General features: G+C 48.0%; 1 protein-coding gene across 2 annotated transcripts in view; it reads right to left on the bottom strand.

Annotated features, from left to right (window-relative positions):
- Positions 1 to 823: 823 nt before the first annotated feature.
- Positions 824 to 25,238, bottom strand: part of robo2 (roundabout, axon guidance receptor, homolog 2 (Drosophila)) — a 682,751-nt gene continuing 658,336 nt past the window's right edge. The window contains exons 27-31 of one of the 2 annotated variants that reach the window (XM_046293776.1): positions 12,500 to 12,685; positions 11,858 to 12,016; positions 10,326 to 10,598; positions 6,544 to 6,741; positions 824 to 4,998 (exon numbers count right to left, since the gene is read on the bottom strand). In XM_046293776.1, the coding sequence (XP_046149732.1) occupies positions 4,997 to 4,998; positions 6,544 to 6,741; positions 10,326 to 10,598; positions 11,858 to 12,016; positions 12,500 to 12,685 (818 nt within the window). In that variant the 3' untranslated portion in view covers positions 824 to 4,996. The remainder of the gene's footprint in view (positions 4,999 to 6,543; positions 6,742 to 10,325; positions 10,599 to 11,857; positions 12,017 to 12,499; positions 12,686 to 25,238) is intronic. The other variant, XM_046293777.1, reaches the window with a different exon arrangement.

Here is a 25,238-nt window from a genome sequence, read left to right as displayed (position 1 = left end):
TAACATGAATAATTGTTGTCATTTAGGTAGAGCGGAGAGCAGGAATGGGATAATGAAATAATTTAACGAACTATACAACAGCCTTTTATTGGTTTTGATTACGTGAGCCATCGTTCCTTAAACTCCATCAGACTAGCTGGCTTTCACATTACAAATCAGATGGAGGTCTGTCTAAAAGCCTCTCTATGCTCAGAAGAACATCACCCAAAGCAGTCTGTAAGTACACATAGACATACCAAATGACAAGGGACACAGTGCAACCTAACATTCAGATGAGACATTTGCTAATAAAGTCATAGCAAACTAAGCTGCTCTGATGGACTTGTTAAGGAGCAAAGTAAGTTTTCCCTCCAAGCAGTTATCAACGCCTCATTCTGCCTCATTTGCTGACTCTATTTTGTCACATCCTGGTGTTCACTATCTCATTGAGGGATTTGGCGTTCTGTTTGATGTTGGCACTCTCCGAGAGGAGCAGCAACACACACACACACACACACACACACACACACACACACACACACACACACACACACACACACACACACACACACACACACACACACACACACACACACACACACACACACACACACACACACACACACACACACACACACACACAGAGGACAGAAGGAAACAATATCCTTTTTAGAGGAGACTTCAGAGTTTTTGTCTTTCTCTTGGAACACAATACAGTATGTCCAAAAATCCATACTCAAGATGTCAGCCAATGAAACCATGGTACAGAAACTTTCCAGCCGACTTTGAAAGATACTGATATTGTGTAAAACACCTTGTCAATCAACGGAGCGAAAGACAAGGGTTCACATTTTTAAAAAATATTTTATTTGTTGATAGTGATCCAGGTACAAGGAAAGAAAATAACTTGCATTGATTCTTACAGGACATGGGAATGAGACTTGTAAAAGTTGAATTTCTTGCTCCACTATTTTCCTCTTCTTGGACAAGGACATGCAAGGGAATACAGAAGGTTGTACAGAATGTAGAAATGGCATTGGAGAGATGGCATCACCTTGCCCGACACTGTACAGAAAGACTTCACCCAACAACTTGCTCTTTTTCTATTTTTTTAATCCTCTTTTTTGTTGCAAAAAGACGAACACACAGATCCAACAATACTGAGAAAAGGAACCAAAGAGACGGAAAGCCAAAGTACTTTCCAACCTTCCAAAAAGACATCTGTATCTATTGTCTTGTCAAGCAAATGAGGAGCATATCGCTGTTTGTGTTTGGAAAAAGTTTGAGTTTCTTTCGTTTTGAGATGAGACGGAGCAGAGTTGTTAACATGCGGGACCCAGTGACTCCATTGTCTCTGACAACTAATGACTCAGCTTTGCAACTTGCTGTGGACCTGGAGAGTCAATCAAGTCCTTATGGCCCAGCTCAGGGATGGGCAATTTCAGTCCTCGGTGGGCCTTATTGATGCTACATTTTTGCCCCAGCTAACTCACCTGACTCCAATAATGAACTAATCATGATCTTCAGTTAAGAATGCAATTGGTTGAATCAGCTGTGTTTGCTAGGGGTGGGGACAATGTGTAACAGCACTCTGGCCCCTGAGGACTGGAGTTGACCATCCCTGGCCTTCTCCGACAGCAAAGCTTACAAAAAAACTAACATTTTATATTCCACAAATCTTTATGCATATTTCACAATATACCTTTTTATTATCATTTGAATAAATACAAAACAACAACACTGTGATTTAAAAGAAAACCATGATTATTAAAAAGACACAAAAACACATTAGAAGTATCAATATTCATTTGGTATGTTCTGTTCCGGACATCTTCTTCTTAAGGTGGATGGACCAGCACTTTAAACGTGGAATTAAAACCACTGGTGAAAAGAAATGACAGGACAGCATCGGACATAAACGAGGGATATCTTTCAGCAATGAAACTGGAATGAAATAACAGAGTGGAGATGCATATGAATATATACACACATACATGAACACCGCCAGAATGTACAATAAAATAACCTGAGACACTCCTTGCACCTCATTTCCAGAACACTGGCCACTAGGTTGATGATATGAAATGACATGTGACATGAACACAACAGTACAACAGCATATCTTGCAAAGCCTTCCGTTTGCTTTCCAACTCTCCTTTTATCAACATTAAGCAGTACAAAAGAAGAAAAAATAAACATTTTACCGGTGAAATCCTGAACGTTGATATCGAACACATCGTTAAGCAACCTTTTTGAGTCCATAAAAGGCATACAAAGAAACAGGCTTTAAAAAAATGATAAGAACATTGTTTGAGAAGATACAAATTGAACATCTGAGGCTGAATAGTTCCATGTGGCAGAAGGAAAACGTGTTGTGATAGGCAGATAGAAAGTAGTGCTATATGATGTAGAGACAGAGGCAGTGTGATCTACTGCAGGTGGCTCTTCTCCATTCTGACTGTACCTGCCTTCTGCTTCACTATCTAATGCATTCTGGGAATTGGAGTCCCAATAGGGAGTCTAGTTAATGTTCTATTGTGTGCTAATTATAACATAGTACCATACTTCAAGGCAGGGACTGCAGTGCTCCGACTGAAACAGATACACAACAGTTGAGGCAGAAGCAGGCCATTGTGATGTTTTTCATGGGATGCCATGGACGTGGAGTACATTTTACATTTACATTTGAGTCATTTAGCAGAATTTCTTATCCAGAGCGCCATACAGAAGCAATTAGGGTTAAGTGCCTTGCTCAAGGACACACTGACAGATTTTTCACCTAGTTGGCTTGGGGATTCGATCCAGCAAACTTTCAGTTACTGGACAACGCTCTTAACCGAGTACATTGGCGCCAGGGTAGCCTAGTGGTTAGAGTGGTGGACTTGTAACTGAAAGGTTGCAAGTTCAAATCCCCGAGCTGACAAGGTACAAATCTGTCGTTCTACCCCTGAACAGGCAGTTAACCCACTGTTTATAGGCCGTCATTGAAAATGTTCTTAACTGACTTGCCTAGTTAAATAAAGGTAAAAATAAATTAAGTGCTCTAAATTAAGCAAAATAAAGTTAAAATGGATGACAAAAGAAATGTTTGACTCTCATAACAAAAGAAGGACCTATCCTAAAGCCTCTTTCCTGGCAATAGAGTGGCTTTAGCATTGATATTACTGTTTGTTCTTACTACAACTGGGTTCGACCCAATCCAGAGTTTAACAGTGGGATGATTAAAAGGAAGCAAGTAGTATGTCAGTTTTAGATTTAAGCAATAAGGCACCTCGGGGGTTAGTGTTATATGACCAATGTACCATGCCTAAGTGCTGTTCGCGGAGTGCCTCGATTCAGCCCACAGCCGTGGTATATTGGCCATATACCACAAACCCCCCGAGGTGCCTTATTGCTATTATAAACTGGTTACCAATGTAATTAAAGCAGTAGAAATAAATGTTATGTCATACCTGTGGTATACGGTCTGATATACCACGGCTTTCAGCCAATCAGCATTAAGGGCTCGAAAACACCCAGTTTATAATATAGATTACACCTATTGAACTATGGCTTTGAGGCTCCTCATAGTGTATTCTAAGTGCTACTCTATGGCTTCAGTGACTAGATTCTAGATGTTTACTTTGTCCATATTGCTCGACGCATTATACAAATGATCTTCAGATGAAAACAAAAACTCTAGAATTCAATGAAGATATAATCAAAGAAGATGAGATGAAGATCAAATAAATTGTATTTAAACGCTGGTATGAAGATGAGGGCCCAGCTAGATGTCCATTGTAATGTGGCTGTGTTATGTTCTGAAAAGAAGACAATGCCTGGACTACCTCACAACTACGTAGAATGTATGCACACATGACTGTAAGTCGCTTTGGATAAAAGCGTCTGCTAAATGGCATATGTTATGTTATGTTACAACTGCCAGCTCTAACAAGTCTATAGCAGTCCATTTGTAGGACTATAAGATTGCAATAGAATCAGATGACGTTAACCCAATAATCAACTAATAAACACAATTAAAAAATGTAACCTTTATAGAACAAGACAAGTCGGTTAAGATCAAATTCTTACTCACAATGACGGCCTAGGAACAGTGGGTTAACTGTTACCTTATCAGCTCAGGGATTCGATCTAGCAACCTTTCAGTTACTGGCCCAATGCGCTAACCATTAACACCTCCTCTCTCTGTCTCTACTCTGCCCCTTCTCTGCCCCCAACCTCAAAGACACAACAACAAAACACATCTGCTTTCTGATTAGCCCTACCTTGGGAATGGATATCCATTTAGTTGCTGTCCATAAGCAACCTCTTACTCTTTAATATCTCTCTGTACATTAGTATATATTTTCTCATCTTTCTAGAGAAACTCCTCTTCACATGTTCTTCCGGTACTTCCTGTCAGTAGGAGCTATGCTTTTGTGCTTATCACCAAAAATCGCAGTGCAAAAAAACAATAATTAATAATAATAATGATAATAATTAATCAATGATAGGTATTAACAAATGATGGATCGTAAAAACAATTATTTTATGGCACACCAGCCTATCAATTCACGTATAATACAAATGACTAGATATAACCAACGGTATGGAATGAAGAAGCTCAAACTGAAGTAGGCTTGCATAGCAATGCAACAACAAGGTAAATCATCTATTTACAGGAAACAAGATTCACTTTTTTCCCCAAGGACAGTTACTTTGAAAATGTGTTTTCTCATAAAGGTGTTTTAATTATTTTGTTAACTTGCTCTTTTCTGACTGAAAAAAATGAAGGTGGAAGGTGGGAAATCATTTTCTTGAGGACAACAACATAGTGGGATGTACAGCATGTATGTCTGTGTTTATACATCACATATACAGTTCTGTTATGGTGGTCATCATCGTCATCTTCCTGCTCCTCTCCTCTGATAATACACAAAGAAGGATAAAGTTCATTGCACCAACAGGTGAGGCGTAATTCTGATGAGGACGACGAGGCTTTCTCCAGTTCAGTTCAGATCCTACTGCAGGCAGGTCACTCTGTGAGAGAGACAGAGAGAACAGCAATGTCAAGACATAGCTAAATCTTTGCCAAAATGATATACATTTAGGGTGCGTCATACATTTACTCTTGCTATCTACTCCGATTTCAGAGCACTCTAGTCTGAGTGTGCCAGAGGGAGGAGGTCAGAGACCTGGTTGTGTGGTGCCAGGGCAACCATCTCTACCTCAATGTGATCAAAACAAAGGAGATGATTGTGGACAACAGGAAAAGGAGGGTTGAGCATGCCCCCATTCTCAGCGACAGGGCTGTAGTGGAACAGGTGGAGAGCCTGTTGGTGTCCACATCACCAACAAACTATCAGGGTCCAAACACACTAAGACCGTTGTGAAGAGGGCACAACAAAACCTATTCCCCCTCAGGAGACTGAAAAGATTTGGCTTGGGTCCTCAGATCCTCAAAAGGTTCTACAGCTGCAACATCGAGTGCATCCTGACGGGTTGCATCACTGCCTGGTATGGCAACTATTTGGACTCCGACTTCAAGGCACTATAGAGGGTAGTGCGTACGGTCCAGTACATCACTGGGGCCAAGCTTCCTGCCATCCAGGACCTCTATATCAGGTGGTGTCAGAGGAAGGCTCAAACAATTGTCAGACTCCAGCCACCATGGCCATAGACTGTTCTCTCTGTTATCGCACGGCAAGCGGTATTGGAGCACCAAGTCGAGTTCCAAAAGGATTCTGAACAGCTTCTACACCCAAGCCATAAGGCTCATGAACAGCTAATCAGACCCTTATTTTATGCTGCTGCTACTCTCTGTTTATAATCTATGCATAGTCACTTTAACTCTCCCGACATGTACATATTACCTCAATTACCTCAAGTAACCGGTGCCCCTGCACATTGACTCTGTACTGGTACCCCCTGTATATAGCCTCACTTGTTGTTTTACTGCTGCTGTTAAATTACATGCTACTTTTATTTTCTATTTTTTACGCCAAAAAAATCTTAACTTTTTAAAGCATTGTTGGGCTTGTAAGTAAGTTGTTTTCTGCGCATGTGACAAATAACATTTGATTTGATTTGATTTGATTTGAATAACTGCCAAACACTCAACACCTGTTGATTATGACCGGTATCAGTAAACGTTGGCAACATTTTTTAAATTAAATTGTTGCCAGCTGCAGTTACAGTCACCAACGCTCTGGATAATATGAAAACAGCCTAACCAGACCTGCTAGGGGAAGTAAAATGATCAGAGTGAGGTGTTCTCTCATTTGTGTTTGGAAGTAGCTAGCAAAATAGCCAACGTTAGCCAGTTAGCTTGGGTGCTTGACTGCCGTTGTGAGGTCAGAACGCTCGGATCAACCCTACTCCTCAGCCAGAGCATTCAGTGTCCGTTTTACAAACGGACAATCTGACAGCGCTCTGAATTTACCAATGACCAGAGGGCACTTTGAGCGTACTCTGGCACTCCCGATTGAATTTACGAACGCATAATCAATATAGTCAATATAGTTGCTTATGACATCAAAATGCCTTCTTGTGATAAGACAGTAGACAAAATGGTGTGATACTTACATAACTCGCCTGAGTACTGTCCCTGTCCGTTGGTCCCCAGGAAGTCATTGTGGTCTGTGGTAGTCCGTTGGTGTGGCCCTCGAGGTCCCTCTCCCTTGCGTGGCCCCGTGGAGCCCTTGGAGGAGGCTGTCCCAGAGGAGCTGTGGCCCCCAGGGGAGGGGAACGAGGGTTTATTGTAGGGGGGCAGGCAACCCTCTTCTGGACAAACACACAGAGGGGAACATTCAGATTGTTACTACTAACCCTGACTGCAGTTGAGAGTGTTTTATTTATTTTAAATTATATTAACCTTTATTTTACCAGGCAGGTCAACTAAGAACACATTGTTATTTAAAATGACGGCCTGGCAAGAGGAAAAAGGGCTCCTGTGGGGCAGAGGGCGATGAAAATGCATATTCTCATTTACAGAAATGACATGGGGAGGGACAACAAAAGTGATTAACAACATGGCTGTTTGTCGATTAATTTTGGGGGGCTAGGTATGGGCAGCCGTAGGTGGATTGGCTGGGTGGTGGTGGTTGCAGAAGGAACTATAGTGAGACAGAAAGCCCGTTGGCAGACCTCCCTCCTAATGACATCTGCAGTGTGTTGGTGCCAGTGGGCAGTGTGGGCTCACACATGGGTCCCCCAGCTAACGCCCTTATGAAGAGGGGAAAGGCAACTACAGAGTTGTTAGTGTCTGCTGTGGCACCCCCTGCTGCAGGTCAGTATATTGTAGTGTTGACCTGCTGTGGCACCCCCTGCTGCAGATCAGTATATTGTAGTGTTGACCTGCTGTGGTACCCCCTGCTGCAGATCAGTATATTGTAGTGTTGACCTGCTGTTGTACCCCCTGCTGCAGATCAGTATATTGTAGTGTTGACCTGCTGTGGCACCCCCTGCTGCAAATCAGTATATTGTAGTGTCGACCTGCTGTGACACCCCCTGCTGCAGATCAGTATATTGTAGTGTTGACCTGCTGTGACACCCCCTGTTGCAGGTCAGTATATTGTAGTGTTGACCTGCTGTGGCACCCCCTGCTCCAGGTCAGTATATTGTAGTGTTGACCTGCGGTGGCACCCCCTTCTGCAGGTCAGTATATTGTAGTGTTGACCTGCTGTGGCACCCCCTGCTGCAGGTCAGTATATTGTAGTGTTGACCTGCTGTGGCACCCCTGCTGCAAATCAGTATATTACAGTGTTGACCTGCTGTGGCACCCCCTGCTCCTGGTCAGTATTTTGTAGTGTTGACCTGCGGTGGCACCCCCTGCTGCAGGTCAGTATATTGTAGTGTTGACCTGCTGTGGCGCCCCCTGCTGCAGGTCAGTATATTGTAGTGTTGACCTGCTGTGGCACCCCTGCTGCAAATCAGTATATTGTAGTGTTGACCTGCTGTGGTACCCCCTGCTGCAGATCAGTATATTGTAGTGTTGACCTGCTGTGACACCCCCTGCTGCAGGTCAGTATATTGTAGTGTTGACCTGCGGTAGTACCCCCTGCTGCAGATCAGTATATTGTAATGTTGACCTGCTGTGGTACCCCCTGCTGCAGATCAGTATATTGTAGTGTTGACCTGCTGTGACACCCCCTGCTGCAGGTCAGTATATTGTAGTGTTGACCTGCGGTAGTACCCCCTGCTGCAGATCAGTATATTGTAATGTTGACCTGCTGTGGTACCCCCTGCTGCAGATCAGTATATTGTAGTGTTGACCTGCTGTGACACCCCCTGCTGCAGGTCAGTATATTGTAGTGTTGACCTGCGGTAGTACCCCCTGCTGCAGATCAGTATATTGTAATGTTGACCTGCTGTGGTACCCCCTGCTGCAGGTCAGTATATTGTAGTGTTGACCTGCGGTGGCACCCCTGCTGCAGATCAGTATATTTTAGCACTGACATGCTTTGGCACCTTCTGTGTATCAGTCAACTTTGAGAGCCTTCTGAACTCTGCTGTGTATCAGTCAACTTGGAGAGCCTTCTGAACTCTGCTGTGTATCAGTCAACTTGCAGAGCCTTCTGAACTCTGCTGTGTATCAGTCAACTTAGAGAGCCTTCTGAACTCTGATGTGTATCAGTCAACTTGGAGAGCCTTCTGAACTCTGATGTGTATCAGTCAACTTGGAGAGCCTTCTGAACTCTGCTGTGTATCAGTCAACTTGGAGAGCCTTCTGAACTCTGCTGTGTATCAGTCAACTTGGAGAGCCTTGTGAACTCTGCTGTGTATCAGTCAACTTGGAGAGCCTTCTGAACTCTGATGTGTATCAGTCAACTTGGAGAGCCTTATGAACTCTGCTGTGTATCAGTCAACTTGGAGAGCCTTCTGAACTCTGATGTGTATCAGTCAACTTGGAGAGCCTTATGAACTCTGCTGTGTATCAGTCAACTTGGAGAGCCTTCTGAACTCTGCTGTGTATCAGTCAACTTGGAGAGCCTTATGAACTCTGATGTGTATCAGTCAACTTGGAGAGCCTTCTGAACTCTGACGTGTATCAGTCAACTTGGAGAGCCTTCTGAACTCTGATGTGTATCAGTCAACTTGGAGAGCCTTCTGAACTCTGCTGTGTATCAGGCAACTTGGAGAGCCTTCTGAACTCTGATGTGTATCAGTCAACTTGGAGAGCCTTCTGAACTCTGATGTGTATCAGTCAACTTGGAGAGCCTTCTGAACTCTGATGTGTATCAGTCAACTTGGAGAGCCTTCTGAACTCTGATGTGTATCAGTCAACTTGGAGAGCCTTCTGAACTCTGCTGTGTATCAGTCAACTTGGAGTGCCTTATGAACTCTGATGTGTATCAGTCAACTTGGAGAGCCTTCTGAACTCTGATGTGTATCAGTCAACTTGGAGAGCCTTCTGAACTCTGCTGTGTATCAGTCAAATTGGAGAGCCTTCTGAACTCTGCTGTGTATCAGTCAAATTGGAGTGCAATTCTTATTGTCTTCTGACGAAGAATCTGATAAATGTGATACTTCTCTGTATCTCCGGGTCTGTCTGTCTGTCTGTCTGTCTGTCTGGCTCTTTGTCTGCCTCTCTGTCTGTTGCTCTGTCTGTCCTGGCACAGACAGGACAGGAACACAGCATGGTGAGGTCTAATGACTCCACACACAGACAGATGGGTGGAGTGGTGGAGTGGCCGCTGTTTGTCTGAGAGGAGAAAGCTGGGGTGATTAGACTGCATCTGTCTGGCTAGAGCCTTCTGCCTGGACTGGGCTGGAGCCGGACACCATTGGCGATGCCTACAGGCTGTGTGTGTGTGTGTGTGTGTGTGTGTGTGTGTGTGTGTGTGTGTGTGTGTGTGTGTGTGTGTGTGTGTGTGTGTGTGTGTGTGTGTGTGTGTGTGTGTGTGTGTGTGTGTGTGTGTGTGTGTGTGTGCTTGCGTGCGTGCGTGCGTGCAGGGGGGAGCATTCTGGAAGACAAGTACAAGTGGCAGACAGTGCAATCTGTTCATGGGAGCTCAGTCTCCTCTCAGCAGGAGATTGAACACCAGGGTTTAGTAAAGGCTCTGGTCTGCCAAGGCACCGCGGCCATCAGGACCCTGCTGTCACACAGTTAAGGGCTCTGGATCTCTCTCTGTACAGCAATGGCTGCTGACCTAACCACATATCTACTGGCTCCATACTGTGGTGCGGAATATGAGTTATTGTTCTAAAGTAATGTTCGCTCACATCTAACACACTGCCACAAGTGCAGGATACAAGAAATTGGCATCTGCAAATTAGATAGAACACTATACTAATGTTTGGATCGGGTCGAGTCTTTCAGACAGCGTGCTGGCATTTTCACTTGTTTTTACCCTCCAGTCCAGTACCTGTTTGGTGTCCCCTGCGTGGGTCGTCTCCTCGGTCCATGGATGCTAGTCTGTCCTGGGCCTGGCGGTGCCGCTCCAGAGAGGTGCGTGTCTGTCTGTCCATGCAGCTCTTCATCTCCTCCAGCCCAGACAGGGGCATGGCACCACACATGGGCTGGCGCTCCAGGGACGAGGCCTTCTTCTCGGTTGGGGGGCACACACCGCCTACACTACGGGCTCCCTGGATAGGCCCTGGTCCCTGGATGGGCGGGGGGTCAGGGGGAGGAGGTAGGTCTGGGAGGGAGGGGTGATGTGGTTAACTACATGGTAACAGTCTGGTGATATATCAGTAATCAGTCAATCAGTATTAATCAGTAATTGTATTATTGTCCAAGTCCTTATAGATCAGGGCTCTCCAACCCTGTCACTGGAGAGCTATCCTCCTGTAGGCTCCAATCCTGTCACTGGAGAGCTATCCTCCTGTAGGCTCCAACCCTGTTACTGGAGAGCTATCCTCCTGTAGGCTCCAACCCTGTTACTGGAGAGCTATCCTCCTGTAGGCTCCAATCCTGTCACTGGAGAGCTATCCTCCTGTAGGCTCCAACCCTGTTACTGGAGAGCTATCCTCCTGTAGGCTTCAACCCTGTTACTGGAGAGCTATCCTCCTGTAGGCTCCAACCCCAGTTGTAACTATCCTGATTCAGTATTTTAACCAGCTAATTATTCAAATCAGGTGCGCTAGATTGAGGTTGGAGTGAAAACCTACAGGGCAGTATCTCTCCAGGAACAAGGTTGGAGTGAAAACCTACTGGACAGTATCTCTCCAGGAACAGGGTTGGAGTGAAAACCTACTGAACTGTATCTCTCCAGGAACAGGGTTGGAGTGTAAACCTACTGGACAGTATCTCTCCAGGAACAGGGTTGGAGTGAAAACCTACTGAACTGTATCTCTCCAGGAACAGGGTTGGAGTTAAAACCTAATGGACAGTATCTCTCCAGGAACAGGGTTGGAGTGAAAACCTACTGAACAGTATCTCTCCAGGAACAGGGTTGGAGTGAAAACCTACTGAACTGTATCTCTCCAGGAACAGGGTTGGAGTTAAAACCTACTGGACAGTATCTCTCCAGGAACAGGGTTGGAGTGAAAAGCTACTGGACAGTATCTCTCCAGGAACAGGGTTGGAGTGAAAACCTACTGGACAGTATCTCTCCAGGAACAGGGTTGGAGTGAAAACCTACTGGACAGTATCTCTCCAGGAACAGGGTTGGAGTGAAAACCTACTGGACAGTATCTCTCCAGGAACAGGGTTGGAGTGAAAACCTACTGGACAGTATCTCTCCAGGAACAGGGTTGGAGTGAAAACCTACTGGACAGTATCTCTCCAGGAACAGGGTTGGAGTGAAAACCTACTGGACAGTATCTCTCCAGGAACAGGGTTGGAGAGCCCTGGTATAGATGATGAGTAATTTGTGTCAGAGGTAAGTCTCCACTTATACAAAATTCGGGGAAAGTTCTGGTCAAAGCACCAAGCCGTCCAGGCTCTCTCTCTTACCGTCTGCACTGGCGTCTCTCTTGTGGGGCGCGGTGCCCTGTCCCCGGGGCTTGCGGGTGGGCCGGGCAGCCCTCTGGTGGCCCAGGCTGTGTGTGCCCACCATGCTGCCATCTGTAGAGAAGGGACTGCTGGGCCGGGCCCGATGGGACAGCCCTTTACCTGGAGGAGGAGGGAGAGAAGTGGAGAGAGAGGCCACTGGATTAGTGGAGGTACTGAGGGGAACATGGAGAGAGGCGGGTTAAAGAGCATGCCTGGGAAGAGAATGTTGATTTCCAAGCAGGAAGCTCACAGGATCCCATGGAAGGTTCAGTTAGTTCATCAGTCACCAGAAATCCTCAAAATCACTCCATTATTTTGACAATGAGAAAGTACAGGCAGTTCACCCAGAAACCTTTCCTCTATCCCAATTTGGTAGGAGTCAGAGTGCAAAGCTGGAGGAAGGTTAGAGTTGAATCAAGGTTTGTATCCTTTGTTCAGCCACATATTGTAGAGCCATGCAGATTCTCCACCAAACAGCAGTAGAGAGGAGAAAACACCAGCCAGCAGATAACAGGAAGTAGATCAATCACGGCATCTCTTTCTGAGTCATACAGAGGTTCCAGAGAGAACAGGCTGGAGGGGCTCTACTCCTCATATACCAACCTCTCTTGGCCAGGCTGGTGCCCTCCAGGTGGTAGCCTGCCTTGTCAGCGGCTGCCACCAGGGCCTGGGCGAAGCTACACTGGGTGTAGAGGGACCCGTCAGAGGAGCTGCCCACACTGGACCTGTGGCTGGAGTAGTGACGGTCATCTTCCTCTGAGGCTGACCCCCAGCCGTTAACCATGGACCCTGAGGGACACCACCAGCTAGACCATCAGAGCACTGCACAGGGTGTGTGTGTATTTGTGTGTTCACAAATCAAGTAAGAGTCTCTTTAATATCCAACCGCATCATTTTTATAGCCTCCAGACCCCAAGCGAGGAAATTCCACAGACACAAAAGGCCTCGCCATATTGAACATCTGCGCTGTGGCTGTAGGTTTCAATGGATTCATGTGTTGTGGAATCTTGTAATGAGGGTTAATATCAGGTTGTTAGGGCTCCATCTCAGGTTTCTCTGTGCTGCAGGGCCTCAGTGTTGTGGCAGGTCAGTAGTGGTTTACTACACTCATTCTGTTCTGCCCATCATTAAACACACGCTCACACACATGCTCACACAAATGCTCACACACACACACTCATACACACACACTCACACACACGCCACACATACAGAGGCCTCTTGAGTTTGGCCTGCTTTTGATAAAGAAAAACAACACACCTGTCCAGAGCTGAGGTGACACTCCTGTCCAGAGCTGAGCTCCAGTATTACCTGAGGTGACACTCCTGTCCAGAGCTGAGCTCCAGTATTACCTGAGGTGACACTCCTGTCTAGAGCTGAGCCCCAGTATTACCTGACGTGACACTCCTGTCCAGAGCTGAGCTCCAGTATTACCTGAGGTGACACTCCTGTCCAGAGCTGAGCTCCAGTATTACCTGAGGTGACACTCCTGTCCAGAGCTGAGCTCCAGTATTACCTGAGGTGACACTCCTGTCCAGAGCTGAGCTCCATTATTACCTGAGGTGACACAGATGAAGCAGCTCACTAAACACTGTGTTGAGTCAAACACCTAATGGTGTCGCTGTTATAAACACCTGTCTCTCTTGTCAGGCCTTGTTAATGCACTTAACGATCTGTGGAAAGCCCTGCAGCATTGACTTGTGATATAGTAGGAATACCAAATCCTTGAAGCTCAATTATATCACTAAACCAAGGCAGCAGAAATATCTAGCCTGTTGTATCACCGTCAGGAAGATTTAAAGACAAAAAGGGGAAAATGTCACATGCTGTTACGGCTCTCGTTTGTGGAATGACCGGACCAAGGTGCAGCGTGGTAGGCGTACATCGTTCTTTTTATTGATGACACTAAAAGCTAGATAACAACGACAAAAACAAAAGCGCACAGTTCTGTAAGGCAAAATAAACTATACAGAAAACAAGATCCCAGCCTCCCGGGTGGCGCAGTGGTTAAGGGCGCTGTATTGCAGCGCCAGCTGTGCCATCAGAGACTCTGGGTTTGCGCCCAGGCTTTGTCGTAACCGGTGGCGCCTAGCGTCATCCGGGTCAGGGAGGGCTTGGGCGGTAGGCATGTCTTTGTCTCATCGCGCACCAGAAACTCCTGTGGCGGGCCGGGCGCAGTGCGCGCTAACCAAGGTTGCCAGGTGCACGGTGTTTCCTCCGACACATTGGTGCGGCTGGTTTACGGGTTGGATGCGCGCTGTGTTAAGAAGCAGTGAGGCTTGGTTGGGTTGTGTATCAGAGGACGCATGATTTTCAACCTTCGTCTCTCCCGAGCCATACGGGAGTTGTAGCGATGAGACAAGATAGTAGCTACTAACTATTGGATACCAAGTAATTGGGGAGAAAAAGCGGTAAACAAAACAAACAAAAAAATAAGAAAAGAAAAGAAAACAAGATCCCACAAGAACCAAAAGGAAAATGACAACTTATATGTGATCCCCAATCAGAGACAACGATAGACAGCTGCCTCTGATTGGGAACCAAAAACACAAAGAAAACATAGATTTTCCCACCCGAGTCACACCCTGACCTAACCAAACATAGAGAATAATAAGGACACATGACACATGACACATGCAAAATAATCAATACCTAGATTTCGCAGAAATACTGTAAGCTTATGGAAACCCTTGTGCATTGTGAGTGTTTTTCCTATCTGTGTTACTGTTAGTATGTCTAGATCCTTTAAGATACTCCTAAATAAATCCTTTCCAGTACTTGCAATAAAAAGTTTCATCGTGCCAACAAAAATATGCCACTCTGGCAGGCGAGATTACAGTCCGCTTATACGACAGCTTTCTGTCTGCTTGCTTGGCAGACACAATGAAGTGGCACTTACCCAAACACACACACACAAAATACTGTGGTTCGCAGACAAGCACATGAGACAAAAATGAAAAGCAGAGTGGGGATGGTGTGATGAAGAAAATCGGGAAATATGGTAAGGAGCTCAGATGGAGGAGTAAAGGTCTGGGGACAGAGGGATGAGGGCAAAGACGGAGCAGCAGGGATGAGAGGGGTACTGAAAGGGGGGGTCAATAGGAAACAGAGGGGAAGAGGGGAATAGTGTAGAACAGAGGGGATGAGAGGGGTGAAGAGAGGGGGCTGAGATGGGGGTTCAGTGTGGAACACTGGAGATGAGAGGGGTAAAGAGAGGGGGGCTGAGATGGGGGTTCAGTGTAGAACAGAGGGGATGAGAGGGGTGAAGAGAGGGGGCTGAGATGGGGGTTCAGTGTGGAACACTGGAGATGAGAGGGGTGAAGAGAGGGGGCTGAGATGGGGGTTCAGTGTAGAACAGAGGGGATGAGAGGGGTGAAGAGAGGGGGCTGAGATGAGGGGTTCAGTGTGGAACAGAGGGGATGAGAGGGGTGAAGAGAGGGGGATGAGATGGGGGTTCAGTGTAGAACAGAGGGGATGAGAGGGGTGAAGAGAGGGGGCTGAGATGGGGGTTCAGTGTGGAACACTGGAGATGAGAGGGGTAAAGAGAGGGGGCTGAGATGGGGGGCTGAGATGGGGGGTTCAGTGTGGAACAGAGGGGGTGAGAGGGGTGAAGAGAGGGGGCTGAGATGGGGGTTCAGTGTAGAACAGAGGGGGTGAGAGGGGTGAAGAGAGGGGGCTGAGATGGGGGGTTCAGTGTGGAACAGAGGGGGTGAGAGGGGTGAAGAGAGGGGGCTGAAGAGAGGGGGCTGAGATGGTGGGTTCAGTGTGGAACAGAGGGGGTGAGAGGGGTGAAGAGAGGGGGCTGAGATGGGGGTTCAGTGTAGAACAGAGGGGATGAGAGGGGTGAAGAGAGGGGGCTGAGATGAGGGGTTCAGTGTGGAACAGAGGGGATGAGAGGGGTGAAGAGAGGGGGATGAGATGGGGGTTCAGTGTAGAACAGAGGGGATGAGAGGGGTGAAGAGAGGGGGGCTGAGATGAGGGGTTCAGTGTGGAACAGAGGGGATGAGAGGGGTGAAGAGAGGGGGCTGAGATGGGGGTTCAGTGTAGAACAGAGGGGATGAGAGGGGTGAAGAGAGGGGGCTGAGATGAGGGGTTCAGTGTGGAACAGAGGGGGTGAGAGGGGTGAAGAGAGGGGGCTGAAGAGAGGGGGCTGAGATGGGGGTTCAGTGTGGAACAGAGGGGGTGAGAGGGGTGAAGAGAGGGGGCTGAGATGGGGGTTCAGTGTAGAACAGAGGGGGTGAGAGGGGTGAAGAGAGGGGGCTGAGATGGGGGTTCAGTGTGGAACAGAGGGGGTGAGAGGGGTGAAGAGAGGGGGCTGAAGAGAGGGGGCTGAGATGGTGGGTTCAGTGTGGAACAGAGGGGGTGAGAGGGGTGAAGAGAGGGGGCTGAGATGGGGGTTCAGTGTGCAACAGAGGGGGTGAGAGGGGTGAAGAGAGGGGGCTGAGATGGGGGGTTCAGTGTAGAACAGAGGGGATGAGAGGGGTGAAGAGAGGGGGCTGAGATGAGGGGTTCAGTGTGGAACAGAGGGGATGAGAGGGGTGAAGAGAGGGGGCTGAAGAGAGGGGGGCTGAGATGGGGGTTCAGTGTGGAACAGAGGGGGTGAGAGGGGTGAAGAGAGGGGGCTGAGATGGGGGGTTCAGTGTAGAACAGAGGGGGTGAGAGGGGTGAAGAGAGGGGGCTGAGATGGGGGTTCAGTGTGGAACAGAGGGGGAGAGGGGTGAAGAGAGGGGGCTGAAGAGAGGGGGCTGAGATGGTGGGTTCAGTGTGGAACAGAGGGGGTGAGAGGGGTGAAGAGAGGGGGCTGAGATGGGGGTTCAGTGTGGAACAGAGGGGTGAGAGGGGTGAAGAGAGGGGGCTGAGATGGGGGTTCAGTGTGGAACAGAGGGGGTGAGAGGGGTGAAGAGAGGGGGCTGAAGAGAGGGGGCTGAGATGGGGGTTCAGTGTGGAACAGAGGGGGTGAGAGGGGTGAAGAGAGGGGGCTGAGATGGTGGGTTCAGTGTGGAACAGAGGGGGAGAGGGGTGAAGAGAGGGGGCTGAAGAGAGGGGGCTGAGATGGGGGTTCAGTGTGGAACAGAGGGGGTGAGGGGGTGAAGACAGGGGGCTGAGATGGGGGTTCAGTGTGGAACAGAGGGGGTGAGAGGGGTCAGTGGAAACAGAGGGGATGAGAGAGGTGAAGAGAGGGGGGCTGAGATAGGGGCCGTGTGGATCAGCCTGAGGTGAGGAGAGGGGGTCAGTAGGGAGTAGAGGGGATGAGAGGGGTACTGAGATGGGGTAAGTGAGAACTGAGGGTGACAGACAAAAGTAAGGCAGGCCCATAGAGGAGCAGGCATACCAGACGTCTGGCCAAGGCAGACCCACAGAGGAGCAGGCATACCAGAGGTCTGGCCAAGGCAGGCCCATAGAGGAGTAGGCATGCCAGAGGTCTGGCCAAGGCAGGCCCACAGAGGAGTAGGCATGCCAGAGGTCTGGCCAAGGCAGGCACAGAGAGGAGCAGGCATGCCAGAGTTCTGGCCAAGGCAGGCCCACAGAGGAGTAGGCATGCCAGAGGTCTGGCCAAGGCAGGCACAGAGAGGAGCAGGCATGCCAGAGTTCTGGCCAAGGCAGGCCCACAGAGGAGTAGGCATGCCAGAGGTCTGGCCAAGGCAGGCCCACAGAGGAGTAGGCATACCAGAGGTCTGGCCAAGGCAGGCCCACAGAGGAGTAGGTATGCCAGAGGTCTGGCCAAGGCAGGCCCACAGAGGAGTAGGCATACCAGAGGTCTGGCCAAGGCAGGCCCACAGAGGAGTAGGCATACCAGAGGTCTGGCCAAGGCAGGCCCACAGAGGAGTAGGCATACCAGAGGTCTGGCCAAGGCAGGCCCACAGAGGAGTAGGCATACCAGAGGTCTGGCCAAGGCAGGCCCACAGAGGAGTAGGCATACCAGAGGTCTGGCCAAGGCAGGCCCACAGAGGAGTAGGCATGCCAGAGGTCTGGCCAAGGCAGGCCCATAGAGGAGTAGGCATACCAGAGGTCTGGCCAAGGCAGGCCCACAGAGGAGTAGGCATGCCAGAGGTCTGGCCAAGGCAGGCCCACAGAGGAGTAGGCATGCCAGAGGTCTGGCCAATGCAGGCCCACAGAGGAGTAGGCATGCCAGAGGTCTGGCCAAGGCAGGCCCACAGAGGAGTAGGCATGCCAGAGGTCTGGCCACGGCAGGCCCACAGAGGAGTAGGCATGCCAGAGGTCTGGCCAAGGCAGGCCCACAGAGGAGTAGGCATGCCAGAGGTCTGGCCAAGGCAGGCACAGAGAGTGACAGGAGAGGATCAACTAAAGCCAACCACACACATGCACCAGCTGTACTGACAGAGTCCCTTTCATACTACACTTCTCACTGGAACACAACGTTAGTCCAGTACTGTAACTGTCATAAAACTCCATATCTGATTTATGTTTGCGTATCCAAAGGAAATCAGGAAAGTACCTAAAAGTGCTTTTCAATTTCTCGCCCCTGAGCCCCTTCACATCACAATGTTGTGGTTTGTGCAGAACCCAACTTAAACAAGGCCTCAGGGAACTAAAGCTTTCAACTACCAACTCACTTTATAACAGTTTTTCTCTCTGAGAAACGATGGCAGCAAATGATTCACAAATGAATGGAACAATTCAATAAACCTGGGAAACCGTGTGGAAACCTTCAAACCTTACACATTCCAATGTTACTACACTGACGGAAAATACCCAAGACACTAACTACTTTCTGGCCTTTATCTTACCAGGCTATTTTCTCTCAAACTACTTCTCTCTGAGTTTTGATTCTAAGAATAAACATGTAAAAAGTAAGAGTGCAATTCTTCTGGGTCCAATCCTCCCACAAAGACTAGAGTAGATATTGAAGTAAAATCAGAGCAAGAGACAGCCAAACCAAGGCACTGAGGCTTCCTTCCGAATCCTCTCCTTCAGCTCAGAACCACTGTCTCAGCACATCACATCACAAAGTGAGTTTCCAGCCACACTCACTGCAACTCTCTACTACTCCAGTGTGTCTTTGGGACACTGCTATCCCTGAGACGTCAAGCGAACTTTGGTCTTGTTGTCGTAATGTACTAACAGTAGAATCTAGCTTTCTTTTTGTGGTCTTGAATTCTGAAACAAATCGTGCATAATCAACTTTGCATGAATGCAATTGTATTCTTTTCCATAGGATTCAGATGAAGGTTCCATGCAATTTTCAAATGACAGGGATTACTAATTACAAATAAATATCTCTCACCTGCTATGCTCCCTGTGCTAATGGTTCAGGCCAGTACATAGGAGCTAGCCACTAGCCAGGGGCAGTAAAGGGGAGCTAGCCACTAGCCAGGGGCAGTAAAGGGGAGCTAGCCACTAGCCAGGGGCAGTAAAGGGGAGCTAGCCATTAGCCAGGGTCAGTAAACAGGAGCTAGCTCCCCTTTAATGGGAGCTAGCCACTAGCAGTAAACAGCAGCTACAGTAGCCACTAGCCAGGGAAAGTAATGGGAGCTAGCCACTAGCAGTAAACAGCAGCTACAGTAGCCACTAGCCAGAGGCAGTAAATGGGAGCTAGCCACCAGCAAGGGACAGTCAATGGGAGCTAGTCACTAGCCAGGGGCATTAAAGGGGAGCTAAAGTAGCCACTAGCCAGGGACAGTAATGGGAGCTAGCCACTAGCAGTAAACAGCAGCTACAGTGGCCACTAGTCAGGGACAGTAATGGGGGCTAGCCACTAGTAGTAAACAGCAGCTACAGTGGCCACTAGCCAGGGACAGTAATGGGAGCTAGCCACTAGCAGTAAACAGCAGCTACAGTAGCCACTAGCCAGAGGCAGTAAACGGGAGCTAGCCACCAGCAAGGGACAGTAAATGGGAGCTAGCCCATAGCCAGGGGCATTAAAATGGAGCTACAGTATTCACTAGCCAGGGGGCAGTAAAAGGAGCTACAATATTCACTAGCCAGGTGCAGTAAAAGGAACTACATTATTCACTAGCCAGGGGCAGTAAAAGGAGCTACAGTATTCACTAGCCAGGGGTAGTAAAAGGAGCTACAGTATTCACTAGCCAGGGGTAGTAAAAGGAACTACAATATTCACTAGCCAGGGGTAGTAAAAGGAGCTACAATATTCACTAGCCAGGGGTAGTAAAAGGAGCTACAATATTCACTAGCCAGGGGTAGTAAAAGGAGCTACAGTATTCACTAGCCGGGGGTAGTAAAAGGAGCTACAGTATTCACTAGCCAGGGGTAGTAAAAGGAGCTACAGTATTCATTAGCCAGGGGCAGTAAAAGGAGCTACAGTATTCACTAGCCAGGGGGCAGTAAAAGGAGCTACAGTATTCACTAGCCAGGGGGCAGTAAAAGGAGCTACAGTATTCACTAGCCAGGGGGCAGTAAAAGGAGCTACAGTATTCACTAGCCAGGGGGCAGTAAAAGGAGCAACCGTATTCACTAGCCAGGGGGCAGTAAAAGGAGCTACAGTATTCACTAGCCAGGGGGCAGTAAAAGGAGCTACAGTATTCACTAGCCAGGGGGCAGTAAAAGGAGCTACAGTATTCACTAGCCAGGGGGCAGTAAAAGGAGCTACAGTATTCACTAGCCAGGGGGCAGTAAAAGGAGCTACAGTATTCACTAGCCAGGGGGTAGTAAAAGGAGCTACAATATTCACTAGCCAGGGGGCAGTAAAAGGAGCTACAATATTCACTAGCCAGGGGTAGTAAAAGGAGCTACAGTATTCATTAGCCAGGGGCAGTAAAAGGAGCTACAGTATTCACTAGCCAGGGGGCAGTAAAAGGAGCTACAGTATCCACTAGCCAGGGGGCAGTAAAAGGAGCTACAGTATTCACTAGCCAGGGGGCAGTAAAAGGAGCTACAGTATTCACTAGCCAGGGGGCAGTAAAAGGAGCTACAATATTCACTAGCCAGGGGTAGTAAAAGGAGCTACAGTATTCATTAGCCAGGGCCAGTAAAAGGAGCTACAGTATTCACTAGCCAGGGGGCAGTAAAAGGAGCTACAGTATCCACTAGCCAGGGGGCAGTAAAAGGAGCTACAATATTCACTAGAGCATAATCACTGAGGATGTTATCTGAGATCACTGAGGATGTTATACTGCAGCATTAGTAACCCTGGGATAAAGTACCTCTGTGTTTTCATATCAGCCTAGCCATGGGCATTTAATACAGCCACAGGTGGATTCATTTTTGTCTTTAGAAAAATATGCTGTATTACAGTGTGCATGACATATTATTAAAACAATAACACATCTATAATGTTGGGCTCTACAGAATGCTGCTCCTGCACTCCTCTTTCCACAGCCTCAAAATGGTGGCCACGATGAATCCCCCCTTCCTCCTCCTTACTCTCTCTGCCCTTCCCACTAACTCTGGAGCTGGGACCGTGTCTGTGCTGTCAAACGGTGGGGAGCAGGGAGAGACTTGTGGAGAGATAAGAAGAAATAGTGGTGTCTTCAGAGTAATACAGTGCAGGAGAGATGCAGCAGATTAGGGCCCAGTCGCAGCTTTATATTCCTCTAAATATATCAACAGCAGCATGTGTCACAGCCGCCACAGCCCCTGTTCCATCATCCCACAGAAAAACGAGACTCTGGGGCTACAGTCGACAGACCAGCCAAGCAGCCGTGTCAACCCTTTCTCCCTCTTTTCATGCCCCTTTTTATAGATACACTCTATATCTCTCTCTGTCTCTCTCTAGATATCTCTTCCTCCCTCTGTCTTTGTCTGTCTCTAGATATATCTCTTCCCCCCTCTCTCTCTGTCTCTCTCTAGATACATCTCTTCCTCCCCTCTCTCTGTCTCTCTCTCTGTCTCTCTAGATATATCTCTTCCTCCCTCTCTCTGTCTCTCTCTAGATGTCTCTTCCTCCCTCTCTCTCTGTCTCTCTCTAGATGTCTCTTCCTCCCTCTCTCTCTGTCTCTCTCTAGATGTCTCTTCCTCCCTCTCTCTTTGTCTCTCTCTAGATATGTCTCTTCCTCCCTCTCTCTCTGTCTCTCTCTAGATGTCTCTTCCTCCCTCTCTTTGTCTCTCTCTAGATGTCTCTTCCTCCCTCTCTCTCTGTCTCTCTCAAGATGTCTCTTCCTCCCTCTCTCTTTGTCTGTCTCTAGATGTCTCTTCCTCCCTCTCTCTGTCTCTCTCTAGATGTCTCTTCCTCCCTCTCTCTCTGTCTCTCTCTAGATGTCTCTTCCTCCCTCTCTCTTTGTCTCTCTCTAGATGTCTCTTCCTCCCTCTCTCTGTCTCTCTCTAGATATGTCTCTTCCTCCCTCTCTCTCTGTCTCTCTCTAGATGTCTCTTCCTCCCTCTCTCTCTGTCTCTCTCTAGATGTCTCTTCCTCCCTCTCTCTTTGTCTGTCTCTAGATGTCTCTTCCTCCCTCTCTCTGTCTCTCTCTAGATGTCTCTTCCTCCCTCTCTCTCTGTCTCTCTCTAGATGTCTCTTCCTCCCTCTCTCTCTGTCTCTCTCTAGATGTCTCTTCCTCCCTCTCTCTTTGTCTGTCTCTAGATGTCTCTTCCTCCCTCTCTCTCTGTCTCTCTCTAGATGTCTCTTCCTCCCTCTCTCTCTGTCTCTCTCTAGATATGTATCTTCCTCCCTCTCTCTGTCTCTCTCTAGATATGTATCTTCCTCCCTCTCTTTGTCTCTCTCTAGATGTCTCTTCCTCCCTCTCTCTCTGTCTCTCTCTAGATGTCTCTTCCTCCCTCTCTCTTTGTCTGTCTCTAGATGTCTCTTCCTCCCTCTCTCTGTCTCTCTCTAGATATCTCTTCCTCCCTCTGTCTTTGTCTGTCTCTAGATATATCTCTTCCCCCCTCTCTCTCTGTCTCTCTCTAGATACATCTCTTCCTCCCCTCTCTCTGTCTCTCTCTCTGTCTCTCTAGATATATCTCTTCCTCCCTCTCTCTGTCTCTCTCTAGATGTCTCTTCCTCCCTCTCTCTCTGTCTCTCTCTAGATGTCTCTTCCTCCCTCTCTCTCTGTCTCTCTCTAGATGTCTCTTCCTCCCTCTCTCTTTGTCTCTCTCTAGATATGTCTCTTCCTCCCTCTCTCTCTGTCTCTCTCTAGATGTCTCTTCCTCCCTCTCTTTGTCTCTCTCTAGATGTCTCTTCCTCCCTCTCTCTCTGTCTCTCTCAAGATGTCTCTTCCTCCCTCTCTCTTTGTCTGTCTCTAGATGTCTCTTCCTCCCTCTCTCTGTCTCTCTCTAGATGTCTCTTCCTCCCTCTCTCTCTGTCTCTCTCTAGATGTCTCTTCCTCCCTCTCTCTTTGTCTCTCTCTAGATGTCTCTTCCTCCCTCTCTCTGTCTCTCTCTAGATATGTCTCTTCCTCCCTCTCTCTGTCTCTCTCTAGATGTCTCTTCCTCCCTCTCTAGATGTCTCTTCCTCCCTCTCTCTTTGTCTGTCTCTAGATGTCTCTTCCTCCCTCTCTCTGTCTCTCTCTAGATGTCTCTTCCTCCCTCTCTCTCTGTCTCTCTCTAGATGTCTCTTCCTCCCTCTCTCTGTCTCTCTCAAGATGTCTCTTCCTCCCTCTCTCTTTGTCTGTCTCTAGATGTCTCTTCCTCCCTCTCTCTGTCTCTCTCTAGATGTCTCTTCCTCCCTCTCTCTTGTCTCTCTCTAGATGTCTCTTCCTCCCTCTCTCTTTGTCTCTCTCTAGATGTCTCTTCCTCCCTCTCTCTGTCTCTCTCTAGATATGTCTCTTCCTCCCTCTCTCTCTGTCTCTCTCTAGATGTCTCTTCCTCCCTCTCTCTCTGTCTCTCTCTAGATATGTATCTTCCTCCCTCTCTTTGTCTCTCTCTAGATGTCTCTTCCTCCCTCTCTCTCTGTCTCTCTCTAGATGTCTCTTCCTCCCTCTCTCTTTGTCTGTCTCTAGATGTCTCTTCCTCCCTCTCTCTGTCTCTCTCTAGATGTCTCTTCCTCCCTCTCTCTCTGTCTCTCTCTAGATGTCTCTTCCTCCCTCTCTCTCTGTCTCTCTCTAGATGTCTCTTCCTCCCTCTCTCTGTCTCTCTCTAGATATGTCTCTTCCTCCCTCTCTCTGTCTCTCTCTAGATATGTCTCTTCCTCCCTCTCTCTCTGTCTCTCTCTAGATGTCTCTTCCTCCCTCTCTCTGTCTCTCTCTAGATATGTATCTTCCTCCCTCTCTTTGTCTCTCTCTAGATGTCTCTTCCTCCCTCTCTCTCTGTCTCTCTCTAGATGTCTCTTCCTCCCTCTCTCTTTGTCCGTCTCTAGATGTCTCTTCCTCCCTCTCTCTGTCTCTCTCTAGATGTATCTTCCTCCCTCTCTCTCTGTCTCTCTCTAGATGTCTCTTCCTCCCTCTCTCTCTGTCTCTCTCTAGATGTCTCTTCCTCCCTCTCTCTGTCTCTCTCTAGATATGTCTCTTCCTCCCTCTCTCTGTCTCTCTCTAGATATGTCTCTTCCTCCCTCTCTCTCTGTCTCTCTCTAGATGTCTCTTCCTCCCTCTCTCTGTCTCTCTCTAGATATGTCTCTTCCTCCCTCTCTCTGTCTCTCTCTAGATATGTCTCTTCCTCCCTCTCTCTCTGTCTCTCTCTAGATGTCTCTTCCTCCCTCTCTCTCTGTCTCTCTCTAGATGTCTCTTCCTCCCTCTCTCTGTCTCTCTCTAGATATGTCTCTTCCTCCCTCTCTCTTTGTCTCTCTATAGATATACTGTTTCCCTTTTTCTCTTCTATTCTTCGTTCTATCCCTCCCAACTCAAAAAACACAGAACTGCTGCTTCATCCTGTCTATAGTATCAGCCATGTCCAGTGTAGAGGACTTGTGTGTCCTGTTCAGTCGGTATGAGAGACGCAGTGGGATGCAGCCGTGCTGTTTCTGCTTCTCCAATGTCATGCCCTTCACATGTCCCTCTCTCCGACAGACAGACGGCTGTAAAAGCTTTCAGTGAGTTGTAAAAATTGAAATGGTGCCTCCAGTCTGGAATGGAATATTCCGTACGTGAAATGTATTCTAAATCACTTATGGACATGGCACTCGCTGACGCTTTGTGTGAGCTAATCTCTGTCTGTCTGTCTGTCTGTCTGTCTGTCTGTCTGTCTGTCTGTCTGTCTGTCTGTCTGTCTGTCTGTCTGTCTGTCTGTCTGTCTGTCTGTCTGTCTGTCTGTCTGTCTGTCTGTCTGTCTGTCTGTCTGTCTGTCTGTCTGTCTGTCTGTCTGTCTGTCTGTCTGTCTGTCTGTCTGTCTGTCTGTCTGTCTGTCTGTCTGTCTGTCTGTCTGTCTGTCTGTCTGTCTGTCTGTCTGTCTGTCTGTCTGTCTGTCTGTCTGTCTGTCTGTCTGTCTGTCTGTCTGTCTGTCTGTCTGTCTGTCTGTCTGTCTGTCTGTCTGTCTGTCTGTCTGTCTGTCTGTCTGTCTG

The sequence above is a fragment of the Oncorhynchus gorbuscha genome, linkage group LG13, assembly GCF_021184085.1.
Source record: "Oncorhynchus gorbuscha isolate QuinsamMale2020 ecotype Even-year linkage group LG13, OgorEven_v1.0, whole genome shotgun sequence".
Taxonomy (NCBI): Eukaryota; Metazoa; Chordata; class Actinopteri; order Salmoniformes; family Salmonidae; genus Oncorhynchus; species Oncorhynchus gorbuscha.
The sequence above is the reverse complement of the archived record's forward strand: the minus strand, read 5'-3'. Positions and strand labels throughout refer to the sequence as shown.